General features: G+C 37.5%; 1 protein-coding gene across 1 annotated transcript in view; it reads right to left on the bottom strand.

Annotated features, from left to right (window-relative positions):
- DAPK1 (death associated protein kinase 1) overlaps positions 1-16576 on the bottom strand; it is an 89359-nt gene that overhangs the window by 47694 nt on the left and 25089 nt on the right. The window contains exon 3 of the mRNA XM_027634788.1: positions 1413-1634. Within this exon, the coding sequence (XP_027490589.1) occupies positions 1413-1634 (222 nt within the window). The remainder of the gene's footprint in view (positions 1-1412; positions 1635-16576) is intronic.

The raw sequence follows: 16576 nt of genomic DNA, 5'->3' as shown, positions 1-16576 counted from the left end.
TGGGCCTGATCTCATCTGGACAGATTACAGAGCAAAAAGTGATGCAGAATAATACACTGACAATAAGATTATAGAGCAAAAGAACAAGAGAGTTAGTATTAACCGGGTGGGGGGAGGAAGAAGCATCACATTAATTTTGCTGTGTATGCGCAACACACTTAAAAGAGTTCTGAACAAATACCAAAAGTAGCAAGAATATAAAGAATTTCTACTTTATACAGGATAATTTAGCTTTAAAAAAAATACTTTAAAGTATTCAGATGTGACAAATTAATGGAAGTGTATACTTCTGGAACTAGAAAAACCAATCCAGATGATAAATATTACAACAAACCATCATGTGCTGAACTAGAAGTGTAAAAATATGTTTATATAAACATAAAAAAGCAGTATCATGGATGTGTATACCATAGAAAAGAAGAACCCACCAGTTTTCTTTTTAAATCTATACTGCAAATCTACACATGCTACTGAAAGCATACAACACTGAAGTATCTTTATAAGGTAAGTAGAAATACCATTTACCAAAGCTAATAAACAGGAAAACATAACCTACATAAGAAAAAAACAAATGAACAAGGAAAAGACACAAGTGCTGCCCAAGACTCTGGTACCAAATATTTTGCTTGCACAAAATACTTACTCTCAAGCATATTTAACTGATACAGAGCAAGTATGGCAATAATACAGTGTCAGGCATTCAACCTATGTAAAGACATGCACATGCCACCAGCAGGCATTCACAACTCTTAAAGGTCAATAGTGCTTGGGTCTACACTTGCAGTCTATGAGGAACTGGAAAGCAGACTTGAAAAAATGCAGAAATAGTCCCTCCTGACATATTTACCTCAATCTAGCAATGACATTGAATGAAAAATTGGGAACTAAGACAATATGAAGCAATGTGAGAGTGCAGTTCACATTTGAACAAGACAGAACTGGAAAAATTCTGTTCTGTTTAATGTGGTTTAAAAAAAAAGAGAAAAAACATTCACTGAGGCCACTTTACACCAACATGAAAACATAGCAAAATTTGTGAAACTACCTCTACTTAGAATCTTTATTTCCTTCTGGTCTTATCTTCAAATTAGTTTATTTAGTTCCAGGGTATTCTTCTGGATCCGTAACATCAACAATGATTAAAGTAATAAGCATAGAAAAATCCTAAATACACAGATTTCTTTTTTTTTTTTTTTTAAACCTTGTAGTGCATTTAGAGTGAAAAACACATGTAGAAATCAGGAGGCTACAACACTGACTTAGAAATAAAGAATTCTAAGGCTATTACCTATCTTCTTGTGGGACAATAAGGAACTTCCATTAAATCACACAATTTTCAAAGTATATGTTTTTAAAAAAAACAAAGAAAGAAATATTCTGCTATGCCTCCATAGGTCTCTAGAGCTACTTACAGTTCCAGAATAAGAATGACATCTGTTTTGTTTTCATAAACATCATGAAGCGTAATCACATTAGGATGTCGAATCTCTTTTAGTATGGCAACTTCTCGCTCAATATCTTCCCGGCTTACTCCACGCCGGCTGGATTTTGTTCTCCTTTTTTTGATGAATTTAGCTGCAAACTGCTGACCAGTACTTTTTTCGCGGCATTTTTTCACTACAGCAAATTGCCCACTAAAATAAAAAAAAAATAAAAAAATGGATATTTGGTTAAAGAAAATTTAGAGTTAAGAACAGTCTCTGCTTACCGGGCTGGGGAAAACTAGCTGTTAACTCTGCTTGACTAAAGTATATTACTGCTTTTTATGCTATCTAGAGTAATACTTAAAAAAAACCTTGGAAGAGGCAGAAAAGGTAAGTTAAGATATGGCTTTTATATCACACAAATGTACACATTTCAGCATGTCTGTAAGTAAAAGATAACATCTGTGAGCATCACTGGATTTTTGACAAATACTTGCAGTGGGAATTAATGGGCAAAAGAATGTTTTCTGGATTTCTCCTTCCATATGCATGTTGAAGATTTTTTTGTGTGTGTTCTGCAAGTGAGAAAGTTCTTAGTTTCTTACAATTTTACTTTCTTACAATATGATCTGTCAATATTCACTTTACTTTATCCTCAAGTTTGTTTTTTAAAAAATTTTTGAAATGACACTGTGTTTCATGACACAGCTTTGGTTTTTAGTTTCAAAAGCACTGACTAAATACAGTAATATCAATAATTACAGTTATTGTACCATGTTGTTAAGGATAATGACTTTGAAGACAAGAAAAATACCAAGATGCTGAGAAGCAAAAATGTATGTTTCTGTTACAAACCAGAAGAAACTCACAGTAGTTTCTGACTCCAGCATGTTATCATTGATGTATAAGCCTGCTGTTGCTAGATGTACACATTGATTTAGATCAGTAATCTCCAGGAATCTAGTTGAACTAAAGCCAGAACAGAATTTCTAATACTGCTGAGTTTTCCTCTCGTGTTTCCCTAATCTCTTGCAGAAGATTCTCTAGAAATTCTGTTCTTGTTTTTTATACCATACGAAGAAATGGTAGAATTACTGAATTATAAAAATGAGAAAATTTTCTTAAGTTAGCTTACCCTGTTAACCAAGCAAATGCTGTTCTCTAAAGCAGACTTAGAGCAGCAGTTAAGTCAAAGCTGACCCTAGTAGGCTTGACTACCTGAACAGCTGTATAACATTTAGGCATGTATAATTGCACCCAGTACCTGGAAGAGGAGCTAACCTGTATTAGTGGTTAACTAATTACAGTTGACAGAGAGATCTCTAGGAAGATGCATCACCTAGAAAAAGGGCATCACATAATGACAATGTGCCAAGGGGGAATCACTCAAAGCTACACATTTCATGACATCATTTCTATGCTGACACCTATGAATTCCTAGAAAGTGATTGTAAAGTAGCCACTACCAGTTGTGAAATCTTTGAATGCAGCCATGCATGACAGAAGTAAACTCAAAGAGAAGCAATCAACAGTCTTAAGCTAAGGTTTGGTTTTATTTCAATGTTACCATCACCATTCAAGTTTCATTATTCATTATTTAATGAAATCAGTTCATGAACCTGAGATGACGTTATGTTGCATAACAAAAATCCTTGCCTTAAATTCCACCCCTCAGCAATTCTGCACAAAGTTGTCAAGGGACAGATTTACCATAGGGGGATCTACACATTATTGCAAACCACAGTGAACAGGGCATGCTTTAGACCACATTATATCCTCTATCACATGTAGGCTGGAAGACCTGCTTCACTTGCCTAGACTTGGTCTGCTAGTGTTATTAGAAATGCTCTTAGACACCTAAGACATTCATATTTAACTGGCAGAGAAGGCACAGATCTCGGGAATATCTGTGTCATCCTGAACTGGCAGCAGAGAGCTAGACAAGATAACCTAAGGTACATCAGCCTTCTCTGCTTGGTTCAATTCAACTTCACAAAAAATCTTCCTGCAACAGCGCCTCTGAGTTTGATCTCCAAGGTCTGAGCAATTTTGCACTGTGGGATAGCCAGTCAGAATAGAGGTATTTACACTGCTGCTTAGAAGTGAAAACACAGTCTTTCTGGCCCTTGTATACTGTGAGAAAGCAGTGGTTCTCTCACACTCTTCCCCACAGCATGCACCCCTCCAGAGAGATATAAAGCTTTATTTAAAAAGCAGCCAGATCTGCAGGAAGTTCACAGTTTCAGAGAAACAACAAAGCTGAGCAGTAGACAGACGTAGGCATCAACACAACTCTGAACAGGTACTGAAGCTCATGGACCACAAGGAAGAAAAAAGCTGCTGTTTGTCTTTTGACCATCTGACTGGCTTTCAGCCTAGAAGTCTAAACTGCCTGACAGAGGAAGAAAAATGTTTCTGCTCATCGATAGGCTTGAATGCTGAGTGACTAATTACCTTCTTATCAATGCTTATCCTGTAAGTTTAGCAAAACCCACGGCTTCATTATGAAAAACAAACAACAACAAAAACCCGAAAAGAACCAAAAAATAAACCCAGAAACCTCCCTGCACCTAAAAAATCAAAATCCCCACAATACAAATTAAACAAATCCAGCAACCACAACCCCAAAGTATTAAATCCAAAATTACTTCTAACAATAGCTCTGGAGTAAAAAAGTAAAAAGGTAACTCTGAACTACACAAACATACAAAATATTTTGATATCCAAGAAGATTTAATTATAAAAGTTGGTGGGGATTAAGAGTTGTCTGTGTTTCATTGACATGATGATTTTTCCATAGTATTACTCATATTTGAATTACATCATTCCCCAAACCCACTTCATGCTTACAAAGCCTTTAAGGCTAAGGCTGTTTAATCTTATTTTGGCAATGGGTCAACTATGATGTTACAGCATGAGGCTGACCTACCGAAACAAAGGGGACCACATAAGACAAGCAGATCTCTTTCCTCTTCAAAGCTATGTAATTTATTTTTCAGTCTTTTTCTTTTTCCCTCCATCCACAACATGTTTGTAGGATGTCCTGATCTATCACAATTCAATATAGAATATTATCAGAGTACCAATACATTGTTTAAAAGCACATGACTTTATAGATTGGTCTTATCCACCATTTATAGGATCTGAGGCTCCAAAAATCTTTGACATTGCTCAAGATTGTAAGAAGGTTATCAACTAACAACTATCTAGAGTAAGTGCCACTTATAAACCAAATAACCTTCTTATTGTTGTTGTTGTGGTATTCAGCACACAACTGCACAATCAGTTGTTTGTTATTAAATGCTGTACACCCAGATCACACTTAAGCTGCAATCAAAGGGGCTATTTCATGCCTAGGATCCCCAAGCCATACCATTTTACAACTCTCTCTAAACTCCTGTTTTAAAAGCAGAGGGGATGTGTAAATCAAAGGTATTTACTGGGCTTTCCCCTGTAGAACTGCAGTGACAAGCTGTTATAAGTCAGCTCTGTATAGTGTAATACTCATCGAATATCCAGTAAAATCCTCCCACAGATCCTACAGTTTCAGATTCAGCATTCATTCATACAGTGTCTTCAAAGCCAGAAAAGCCCTTTAGTTTTTTCAAGTTCCTTTCAAGTAGGTTTGATTTAATGTGTATAGAGTAAAAAAAATGATTGCAGTTTTAGGAGACAATTACCCCAACCCCCCCCCTAGTCTCCCCCCCCCCCCCCCGAGGTAAATTACAAATTCACATTTCATAAAGTATCTGATGTAATTTTTGTCCCACATGGCAGAATCAGGTTAAACAGCAAGAAGGATGACAGTTTGATATGAGAAAAAATACTTCTGTTAACAGTAATCTGTTTTGTGATCTTGTAATTCTTACTCAACTAGCATTGAATTACTATCCTAAATCAACTCTTTTTAGGACACTAGGCATACCTCCACATCCACATTCAGACCCGCTTCAGAACAAGTACTAACCCATTACCTAATCATGACAATTCTGCATCCCCTTTATACCATAAGATGACACACACTGTCCTTCCTTTACAATACATATATGTATATGAAGAAGTTATGCAGTTAGGGGATGGAAGCACCAATAAAGCACCCATATGTCAACCTTTATTGGTCCTAGCTTAGTGGTATCACAAAACAACTACTCATCAGCATGAATTAAGGAGAGTTTTAAATAAGGAAAGTTGTTTCAGAATCAAAAGGAAACCACAAAAAAGTTTTTTCATTTTTTTCTGCAAGGTTGATCACAGTGATTAGGGTGGCAGACCTGTATTCCTTCCCAATCCCAGCTGTCTGCACCAGCTCTTCCCACATAGTTCCTTCTGTGAGGAGTAAAACTCTTGCCCCAAGAACTCTCTGAACAAGGTCCAAGCTGGACAAAGAGGTGCTCAAGTAACCCCCAAGAACAAATTTTTTAGTATTTATTGCCACAATAGGTCAAGAATGGCGTAAATTTCCATGCCATCTTCTAAGGACTGGATTCGAAAGACAGAGTTTGGAAGTTGGCAATGGGTCAACTTCCAAGGAAACAGGAATCAAGAAAAGTCATTATGTTGCTAACAAAATAGTAAGATGTCTTGATATGTTTCTGAGAACTTTTTTTTCTATTTTAAAAATTTAGTATTCAGTACACAACTCTGAAAACACAGATCAACTGCTTTCACTATTTGTTCAACTACTTTCCTTTTTAAAATTACACTAATCCAACAGAAAGAGATTTACATAATACTATTAGATTAGCCTGTGAAAGAAACTGCAACTCAACCACAGAGTGATTTGTTTTCTCCAATAGAACACTTACTAGCATACTGTGGACACTTTCTGTCTTTCTGCTACAGGGAAGGCCAACCAAGCAGGGGATTTCCAGCCCCAGCAGCATCCTAACCTTAGCCAGCTCTGCAGTCCCCACTGCTATCCATGTACCAGTGTCTGCGGGAATCTGAGCCACTGCTGCTCATAAGGTTAACTTTCACAAAACTTGCTGGTGAGGCAGCAGTATCCAAGTCTTTTCCAAAGAAAAGGAAGGCTATTCCACAAAACATGAAGAGTCACAGCTACATTAAGTCGCTCTCTACCTTCTAAACCTTCTAAAATAACAACTTCAGTTCAGCTGCAAAGCCAAACTAGAGACAAACTTTTTGCCCTCCTTCCTCTATCTTTATGGTCTTACAAAAGTGGGGTAAGTCTTGGTTAAAAGGCTAATAGAGCACTCCAAGTAATGAAACTGGGAAGCAATTGTATTTCATGTAGAACACACTCAAAAGAGAATCTGTTTCATGCTATCAGCTTTAGTGCTAGCTACCAGGATTATGCCTGCAAGAAAAAAATCTTCATTTCTCTTGACAGATAAAGAAACCTAAAGCAAGGTATCTTGTCAGGTAGTTTCTCTAAGTGTGCATGCACATCTCTTCCCACAGAGGACATGTTAGGGAACATGAGGGCACTTTTCCCAAATCAGATTTTTAATTGTGCAGCCAGCTTAACAGTACAGGCAGATAGTGAATGAATGCAGGACCAACTCATAAGCTCCTACCATATTTGTTTAAGCTCTGAAAGCTGGAAAGTCAGAGTACAGTGCTCACCATTTTTGTGCTCCTCCCTCACCCTGCAATGTTTAATTCTCTAGCACAGAAGCTCAGAGAATGCCAGAAGAATTTTTTATCTGCCAGCCTCCAAACACTGGAGAGCTTTGGAAAGAAATGGCAAAGAACATGAACATTGGAACATCACAGCTGTATCTGAAAGATACGTGGATGCTGAACAGATGATTAGTTTATTTATATACATATTTTTTTTTTTAACAGCTCTAAAAACCCAGTTTTCAATGTAAGTAACAAATTTACATATTCAGTGCTGACACAGACATACAACTTTCACTTGCTAATGCAACTGTCTGCTTTCTGTTCATGGTGGAGAAACGCATTTTCACAGTCCACAGTGAGTGCAAGCGGCAGCACTCAAAGTACTTGACCCCTTGGTAACATGAAGGAACAGCATGGATATTCCTGGTAGAAGAAAGAGCTGCAAGCACCTGAAGCTTATAAAACACCATAAGCTTTCAGCTGCGCATAAAATCTTGTAACAGGAACGGGCATGGTGGCCATAGCATAGCAATACTTAGTAACTTTGGGAGACACATGAAAAATGCAATCCTAAAGAAAAAAAGGCAAAAGAGGAGTCAATTCTCTTTAGTGTGTGAGCTAAAGACAAAACAGTCCTCAAATGATATATGAGTGACTAAGCAGGAGAATAAGCCAGCTGAAATCTGATGGTGTACCACAGAGATTACTGTTAGGAATTGTCTTTTTTCAAGTAGTACTACTACAGAAAAGCAAACACGAGGGCTCAACTAAATTTGACTAGGAAACTATAAAAAGTAGTACTGCAACTACAAAGGCAGGAGAGTAACACGTGTTAGGCAATTGTGCAGTACATTTCCAACATGTGCAGAGTCAAAATGAAGCTGCAATTTACGCAGTGAAATGCATGCTGATACACTTCCCTTAGAAATATCCTGGAAAAGCAACAAAGATAAAAAGAGTAAGGACAGCAAGGAAGGGGAAGCAAAGGGGAAAATCAGACAGATTTATAAAGTAAACAGATCTACTCACAGTTGGTATTTCCCAATTTCTGAGTTCCCTGTTATTCACAGATATGTTTATACACTTATAAACTCCACATCTTTTAAATTCCCTTTCCTAATTTCTAACTTACAATCTTTTGGTGTCTAATTACCAAGTTCCCAAAGTACCGCAATTCCACTCAGCGTACATGATCATAAAAGTTTGTTTATCCTTCAGTATAAATACATAAAATATTTAAAGTTATTTTACCAAAATATCTGAAATATAAAAAACACCTCTTCCTTTATATAATATTTTAAGCAAAACCCCCCCAACTTTCAAAATAAACTCTATTATTACCATATAAAATATTTCCAGTTAGAAAAAACATTGCATTACCAAATACCCTTTTTGTCTCTATAGATCAACTGAAACTTCTACTGTCCTACCTACTGAAATACAGTTTGAACAGTGTAACTGTAAACTTATTAATTAAACTAATAGAAGCACTCTGATAACAGATGACAATAGGAAGCAGTCAGAATCTGAGGTTTCAAACAGTGTAAAAAGCAGGTGGTCTACGTTATCTTTTCAAGCATATTTACAGACTAAACTACCTACCATAACTTCATATAACTGAAGTCAGGTTGCAGGATGGACCAGAACGTAAAGAATTACACTGCTGTGGTTTAACCCCTGATGGCAATCAAGTAGCGTGCAGCCCCTGCCTCACTCACTTCTCAGCCCCTCCACAGTGAGATGGGGAGGAGAATCAGAAAAGGAAGGATGTAACAGCATGATAAAAAATTTTATGACAGATCTAAGTAAGGTATCTCTGAAAGATACACATTGTTTACATTTATTATTATTTCTTAAGTGCTTCATATTACTACAAGTAGTGTATGAAAAATTTTAGGAGAATAATTATATTGCAGGGGGTGTCGGGGAAGGAAAGAGAGAGATGAAAAGACAGAAGACTACTACTTCATCTGTGTACAGATATGCATGGGTATCCAACACTGAGTGGAAGACTATGCTACAAAGTGTTTTAATGTTTATTATAGAATTAAGCCACTTTCTGGGCCACACATTTAAAAAGACAAGTGACAGCCACTGCCAAGGCTCACCGCACAGACCATTTATCCATTTACAGATTGGGTCAAGAACACATCTCATTGAACACAGCTCCCCAGTACACTAATTACTGTTAAGCATGAGCAGATTAATCAGTTGGCTCTGGCTGGCTCATGGAAAAGGGGATGAAGAAAGACAGCCACTGTATTGTGCCTATATGTTTAAAGTAAGACCAAGCACTCCTGTACTCCTTTCCATGGGCCTTCCGCAACACCCTCACCTAAAGGAAAGGGGCTGATCTGCTTGGATTTTCTTATTCTACTCAGAGAACAACAATAAAGTTTTTCCAATATAGTTAATGTCAAACAAGTTACACTGTTGAAGCGTGAGAGTATGCACACACCTGTGCATACATTTGCTGAAGTGAAAAGCACTTATTAACTAGTACAGTCCATCAGGCAGAGATGTTGGAAAGTGGATCCTATGTATCAGTGATTTTGCAGTAAATATCAACAGCAGACGACTGAAGAACTGTTCGCATTTAGAAATAAGAAGCTTAGAAAAAATGTAATCTCATGATAATTAGACTGAATTTCATGAAGTGGAACAAAGGACAAGTTTCAGCTACTCTCTGTGTACATATAAATATGTACAGTATCTCTCTATACATCACTATGAGCGTTGTAAAAACAGGATAAAAGAATAGATGATATTTTGGTTTTAGTTTATTTTATACAAACTATATCATGAAATGAATAGATATCTGATACATTTTATCATAAGCAGTGAGCTTCTGTCCTTGAAAACGATTTTAATTAGAAACATAGCACCTTGAAAAAGAAATTAAAAGAGTCAAAAAGCCTGCAATATTTGCATTCTGCTGATATACTTTGTCTGAAGGCTAATGCATAGCCCTCGCCAAGTACAGCTGCTGTGTAACCAGATGAGAGTGCAGCCCTCTCTTTTATCCAACGAGAGTACCTTTGAATTTTTTCCCTTTAAGGATGGTTTTGTTTCAATTCAGGGCTCAAACCTGAACAGGATTTCAGTGAAGTGTGTTCTGACTGCATTACACCTGTTCTCCCCATGGAGCTGCAAATAGTTCTGCTCTGTGTGACTCCTGTGTGCTCTGTATGACCTTGAAATGGGGAGAAGAGTGGAAGGAATTATGAAAAGTTAGAGATGCTTTAATATGTGACTCAATGTGAAAACAGTTATGAAAACACTTGAACAAACAGTGACATAAGTTCTATTTGAAACAGAGGCCATTTGCATCATTTGTATTTTCCTTATGTAGTCCACATCTTTCATATTTGATTAGACATGACTGAACTGTGGTTTGCTTCACCACTTTAGAAGGATGTTTAGGTAAGTACTTGAGTCATGATGCACCACATATTAATAGAATCATAGAATGGTTTGGGTCGGAAGGGAGCTTAAAGATCATACAGTTCCAATGCCCCTGCCATTGGCAGGGATGTCTCCCACCAGACCAGGTTTGCCTAAAGTCCAATCCAACCTGGCCTTGAACATTTCCAGTGAGGGGCACCCACAGCTTCTCTGGACAACCTGTTCCAGTGCTTCGTCACCCTCAGAGTAAAGAATTTCTTCCTGATATCTAATCTAAACTTATCTTCTTTCAGCTTAAAGCATTCCTACTGTCCTTCATTACATGCCCTTGTGAAAATTCTCTCTCCAGCCTTCCTGTAGGCCCCTTCAGGTACTGAAAGGCTGCTAAAGGTCCCTCCAGGGCCTTCTCTTCCCCAGGCTGAACAGCCCCAACTCTCTCAGTCTGACAGTATACAGTACAGTATATTACTTCAGCCTGCCATTACAGGATAGGAAGATTACCACACAGGAACAAGTAAATGTTGTTCAACCACAATATAAAAAAGACATTAGGCTGTTAGGAGCATCCAAAGGAGGGCATTGAGGATGGCGAAGAGTCTGGAGGGGAAGCCTTAAGAAGAATGGCTGAGGTCACTTGGTTTGTTCAGCCTGGAGAAGATTGAGGAGATATCTCATTGCAGTCTACAACTTCCTCATGAGGGGAAGCTGAGGGACAAAAACCAATCTCTTCACTCTCGTGACCAGTGACAAGACTCAAGGAAACAGTATAAAGCTGAGTTTGGGGAGATTTAGTTTGCGTATTACGGAAGAAGTTCCTCACCCAGAGGGTGGTTGGGCACTGGGACAGGCTCCCCAGAGAAGTGGTCACAGTACCAAGCCTGACGGAGTCCAAGAAGTGTTTGGACAATGCTCTCGGGCACATGGAATGATTCTTGAGATGTCCTGTGCAGGGTCAGGAGTTGGACTTTGTGATCCTGTTGGATGCCTTCCAACTCAGCATATTCCGTGATTCTATGAACATTATTAATGTTCCAGGCCATTTTAATTGCCAAAGTAAGGGTAAAGATAATAAATTACAACCAAGCATTAAACCAGAAACATGTATCACAAATGTAATATAAACAAATCACATGAAGAACATCACCTCTGATGACTTTATCTGCACTGAACTCAAATTTATCTCTCTTTAAGATACCATTGTTCAAAATAATGTGGAAGAAGAATATGGGAGTTATAGAAAAGAATGGAAAGCTCTGTACAAACCAAATAAGGATCTTTGTATATATAATACTTCAACAAATATTTATTACCTAAACTGAATCAGCACACAAAGCATGTAATTGTGAGACAGTCAAGGCTTATGAAAGCATTTGATAATTGTTTAAAAATATTAAATAATGAAGTTTACCTCGGATTTTAAAGAAGAGTTAATACTCATAAACTCAAATTGGCAGATGACTCAGTAATGTAATAGAAATTTCACTAAGCCCTTGGGAAGCTGCCTGCTCAGAAGAAAATGCTTTGCAAGAAAGATACATCTTAAAACCTCTGCTTTAAGTCCTCAAGCTCAACCTCAGATATTGCCTAAATCATGTGTTTCTATATACTAAATTACTTAGCCTTAAGTTCAGCTTAACATTTTTACTGATTTTTCATCCTTTCTAAGGGCAATAAAAACTTCTGATGGCTTACTTGCCCTCAATTTTGATAACTGTAAACTGAATTTAAGTTCTGTTCTCCCAAGTTGTCTTCACATTTTTTATGACATGTAGCAAGTCCTTTAAGGAATAAATAAAAAGTAAAAACATACATGAACAAAGACTAAGTTTAACCTATCAGTTAAGTGGCAGATGGGACATCATGCGGTTACCAATCAATCTGGAACACCAGCAGAAGGATTAATCTACAAATCTTGCTGTATAACCAGCATCCATAAAGAAACTATCTACCTTTCTGTCCCCCATGTCCTCCCCATCTCACATGTATATTAAAAGAATAATTCTGTTCCTTAGGCAATAGTATTTCAGTAGGAAATTCTTGGACATTTACCTACCCATTTGCTTTTGGGTCTAGGCCAGTTCATTTTAAGCACTGCCTCATTTAAAGTACAAACCATCTGAGTTCCTGTATTTGCCAACAGAAATTCTACTATGTATGAAGCTTCACATCTCTTTGCTAATAATAATCCACTATTCTATCCAAGATGTAAATATAATTCCTTTAGGTTTGCTTTAGATTTTTTTCTCCTCTCTCTCCCGCACCAAATTATTCTATCGGTATCAACAGTCTCACTGTAACTGAACTAAAAGGAAAAAGTATTCAGAAACACAGTTAAATAATTTTTCTTTGGCTTCCTGCATGCATGTAGCTCTAACTCGGAGCATTTAAATTTTTCTCAAAAGCTATTCCAAAGATAGAGAAGGCTGTAGCACTTGTATACTCCCCAATCTGAGATCATAGTACAGATTTAATAGCTGGAGGGAGAAAAAAGACAGTGACAAGCATTTTATTTTTCTTTTTATAAAACCAATTTCTAGCCAAATTCCTCTAACTCTCTAATGTAACTCTCTAACTCCCTTATAGAAGAAATAGAGCCTGTGATGTAACAATTCAATCTATGCATCTTTATGTTAAAATATGCTGAACTGAACATGTCTGCTCTTTATTAGTTTGATATTGGTTTAGTTTAACACAGAAATATGTTGTATTAGAACTTTGTGCTAAAAAACAATCACAGTGTACTTGTGAAAGTAATAGATGAAAATCACCAATGACAAAACCAATTCATTTCGTTAAAAACACAGTGTTCTCTTCCTCTGGTAGGATTTGGAAGTGTTATTGTACAGTACTAGAGACAGTAAATTAGGAGCATGACTGCTGAATAATTACATGGGCTCAGGTTAAGCACGCATTTTATTTGCATAAGTGCTCCTTGTGGAACAGGAATGAGATTTCCAGTTAGATTTCCAGATGGAATTTGAGAAGAGGGGACACATTAAGTTTTTGGAGGGCTGATTAGCTAATTTTTTCAGAACTTAAATGAGAAATAAGAGCAGATGGTTAAAAAGCTTGTATCAAATTAATATGAGAAATAAGTGCCACATCATCTTATTCATCTCTTGGATCTCTTTCATTTCTTGAAATAAAATAGCAACATTACCACCATCTCTTGGGATTCCATCCATTTGTGTTCCAGATTCTTAGTGGGATGCACCTTCTCTCAAAAATCATCAAATCTTCCTTGCATGTTTTTTAACACATTTTCTGCCTATAAGCACTTACTTTGATCCGTCATGAAAAAGCCAGCAATAGGCAATCCACAAGACTGGGTTTAGGACTTGAACCAATTCCAGAAGGCAGGAAACTGTGCCAGAAACAAGGAATCAAGAGAAGAACACAGCAAGAAAGAGACTGATGCCTGGCACCAGGGGTCACTTTACAACTGCGAAGCAGTTCGAGGGGGGCATAGGGTGAGTGGAAAATGGAATGGAACAGGTGAGATAATCCTTGAATCTGCACTTAGAGAGTTGTATAAAGTTATGAAGCCTGTGATTTGGGGTGCATCCTTTGAGATTTTTTCCAATGCACCCGGTGCTGAAATAAATGTGTGTGCTTTTCGGCTTTCTATACTCAAAATGAGTCTAGAGACTCATCAGCTATGGAAATAATACCATTAACCTTTTTTTATTCTTATAGGCAGCAGAGTCGATCTTCTTTTAAAGTAGAGAAATGGATTAAGTGATTTCTAGAGGTGTCTTCATGTTCTAGCTTTATACTTTATATAAATCACTTCACTTCTGCAACTGGATGCTGTGCACAGAAACTCTCTCCTGTGTGTAAGCTTTGACCTAATGCCACCTCGATTTCTGACTTCAGAAGTCAGTATTTTGAAGCAGTCTAAAGTCCACATGCCTACTTCAATGATCTCTATGAAAGCTATGAAAAATATTACCTTGAAGACAAGGCTGGAGACTGTTGCAACCAATGCAGATACTTTGAATGCAAGCAGTATGCTCAATAAATATTAACAGTGATAATAAATACAACTAAAACAAGGGGAAAAATAGTTACAAGTCCATATCAGCATTGCTAAAAAGAGTAGTTTCCTAAAATTCAGCTTCTGTGTCACAACAGAGGGTTTTTTCCTAGGTTTGGTTTTGACTAAACGTTCATGCATTTTTATTCTGATCTGGACATCAGCTTAACAGTCACTGCAAACTAGAGTTGAAATTCTTTCTTCCCCTTTTACAAGGTTTGAGAAAAAAGGAGTGCACAAAGTACAGGAAATACTTTGGAAATTACAGTTTTAATCAAGGGGCACTTCTGTAGACTTTTGCACTGCAGAATTGGAACTGTCTTACATAACCTGGCCTTGGCACTCTCCATGCTTTTGCTTTATATATTATGGCTACACTACACCAGAGATAAAGCAAGTGAGGTAACTTGGGGACACTCTGCGGAGAAATGAAGTGTCCCAACACAGCTCCAAAATAAGCAATCATTTTTGAATTCACAAATGAATTTCTAAATGGAGCTTCAACAAGTGTATTTTTCCAGAAAGCTGGTGTTCTCATTACAGTTGTCGAACAAGAACATAGTACCTCTCTAGAGAGCAGTATCCAAGTCCATCCCTCAGCTGTGCTCTGCTCCTGAGAGGTACATATAAGTAGGAAATTTGAGATTCTTCCCCATTGCTACCATCAGCAATGAGTCTCTAAATTCAGTTCCTCATCTTGCCTCTACTTAGAACCTCCCTAGCAAAGGACCTCCAAACTGAAGATGAGTAGGGCCCTGGAAAAAAAAAGCAGAACCAGTCACCCAGTGGCATTTCAGTATTTCCAATGAACTTTCTGTGCACATCAGTTCCCTCTCCATTCTTCAAGAGGTATTTTATTGCACCCTCTTTGCTGCTGTGACTTCCTCAAACAGAAATTCACTTCCTAAAAGCATTAACTCTTTTTCTAGGCTTAGGCATGAGTAGTCTCAACATGCTGGAAGGGTATAAAGGACTTTTGGTTGATTTTAACTCTGCATTGAAGCTGGTTTTGGAAAGTTTTGGTCAGGCGTTTCGGTATGATATGGTATTCTAACAAAAAAAAATTGCCCACTAGTAACAGTCTGCCTTATGGAAGATATATTTGTTGTAGTTACTTCATACTTTTGCACACAAAAATGAATGAAAGACAATCCTGAAATATTTCACTTCACAAGTCACGGCCTACTTTGGTCTTTGATTTTCTAAATACAGACTTTTCAAGCAAAGACTTCAAATATTAAACAGCACAAATTTCTTAACTTTTCTTGTATCTTTTGCCTTCTTGACAAAGGAAACAGATAGAAATGACTCAGCTCCAGCAGTGCAAGCAAAGCTGTAACTAATTTTTGCTGCATTTTTTCTTACAAATCCAGTTCACAAAGGCATTTTATTTTTGTCTAAAGAACACAAATGCCTCTCATGCATTTCTTTCCTTTTTTTCTGTCATAAAGCACCATTTATCTGCATAAGTTGCATCTACTTGAAATAATACCTGAAGCAAGGTTTCTCTTCGCAGGGATTGCTATTGCTTCTTTCACAGAAGCATGAATCCCTAATAAAAACACTATGTCAGATGACCAACTGCTTTCTGCATGGACCCCCTCTGCCAGTGAAACTGTAAGCAGCCTGTCTTTCCTACTGCCAGCCACCAGATTTTCAGGCTAATACAACTGTCTCAGGGAGGCCAGCACAATGTGCTCTCCCCCAACCACATGCTTCATTTTCTTCTTTTTCATGTTAAAATGTCAGACAAAGAAAAATTGCTCTGACACGGGCTTTTCTTGGCTCTTTACACAGGAAAATGTCAGTGAGGAACTACAACAGAGAAAGAGACCCATGTGGTAGTGCATTTGCTACAAATGACCTTGCAAAATAGTTTGATGAAGAACAGTAAATTTTAATTGTCCTTTTTTACTGTAGGGAAAGAGGTCTTTTAAGAAGGATTTATTGTACCAGGTAAGAAAACCTGTGCTGCCAGGGTGGGACAAGTAGCATTTTCTTGTTTTACCTCCCATAAAAGTGTCATGCACCATCAGAGAAGGCAGCAGTAGCTGCTCCTTAAGAAGCCAACACTTGAACATGGCTCCTTGAAGCATAGTGACAGCCTCGTGTGTTTTAGGAGGGC

This window comes from Corapipo altera, unplaced genomic scaffold (assembly GCF_003945725.1).
Source record: "Corapipo altera isolate COAL_440 unplaced genomic scaffold, ASM394572v1 61411, whole genome shotgun sequence".
NCBI lineage: Eukaryota > Metazoa > Chordata > Aves > Passeriformes > Pipridae > Corapipo > Corapipo altera.
Note: the sequence above shows the minus strand (reverse complement) of the source record. Positions and strands in the feature narration are given on the sequence as shown.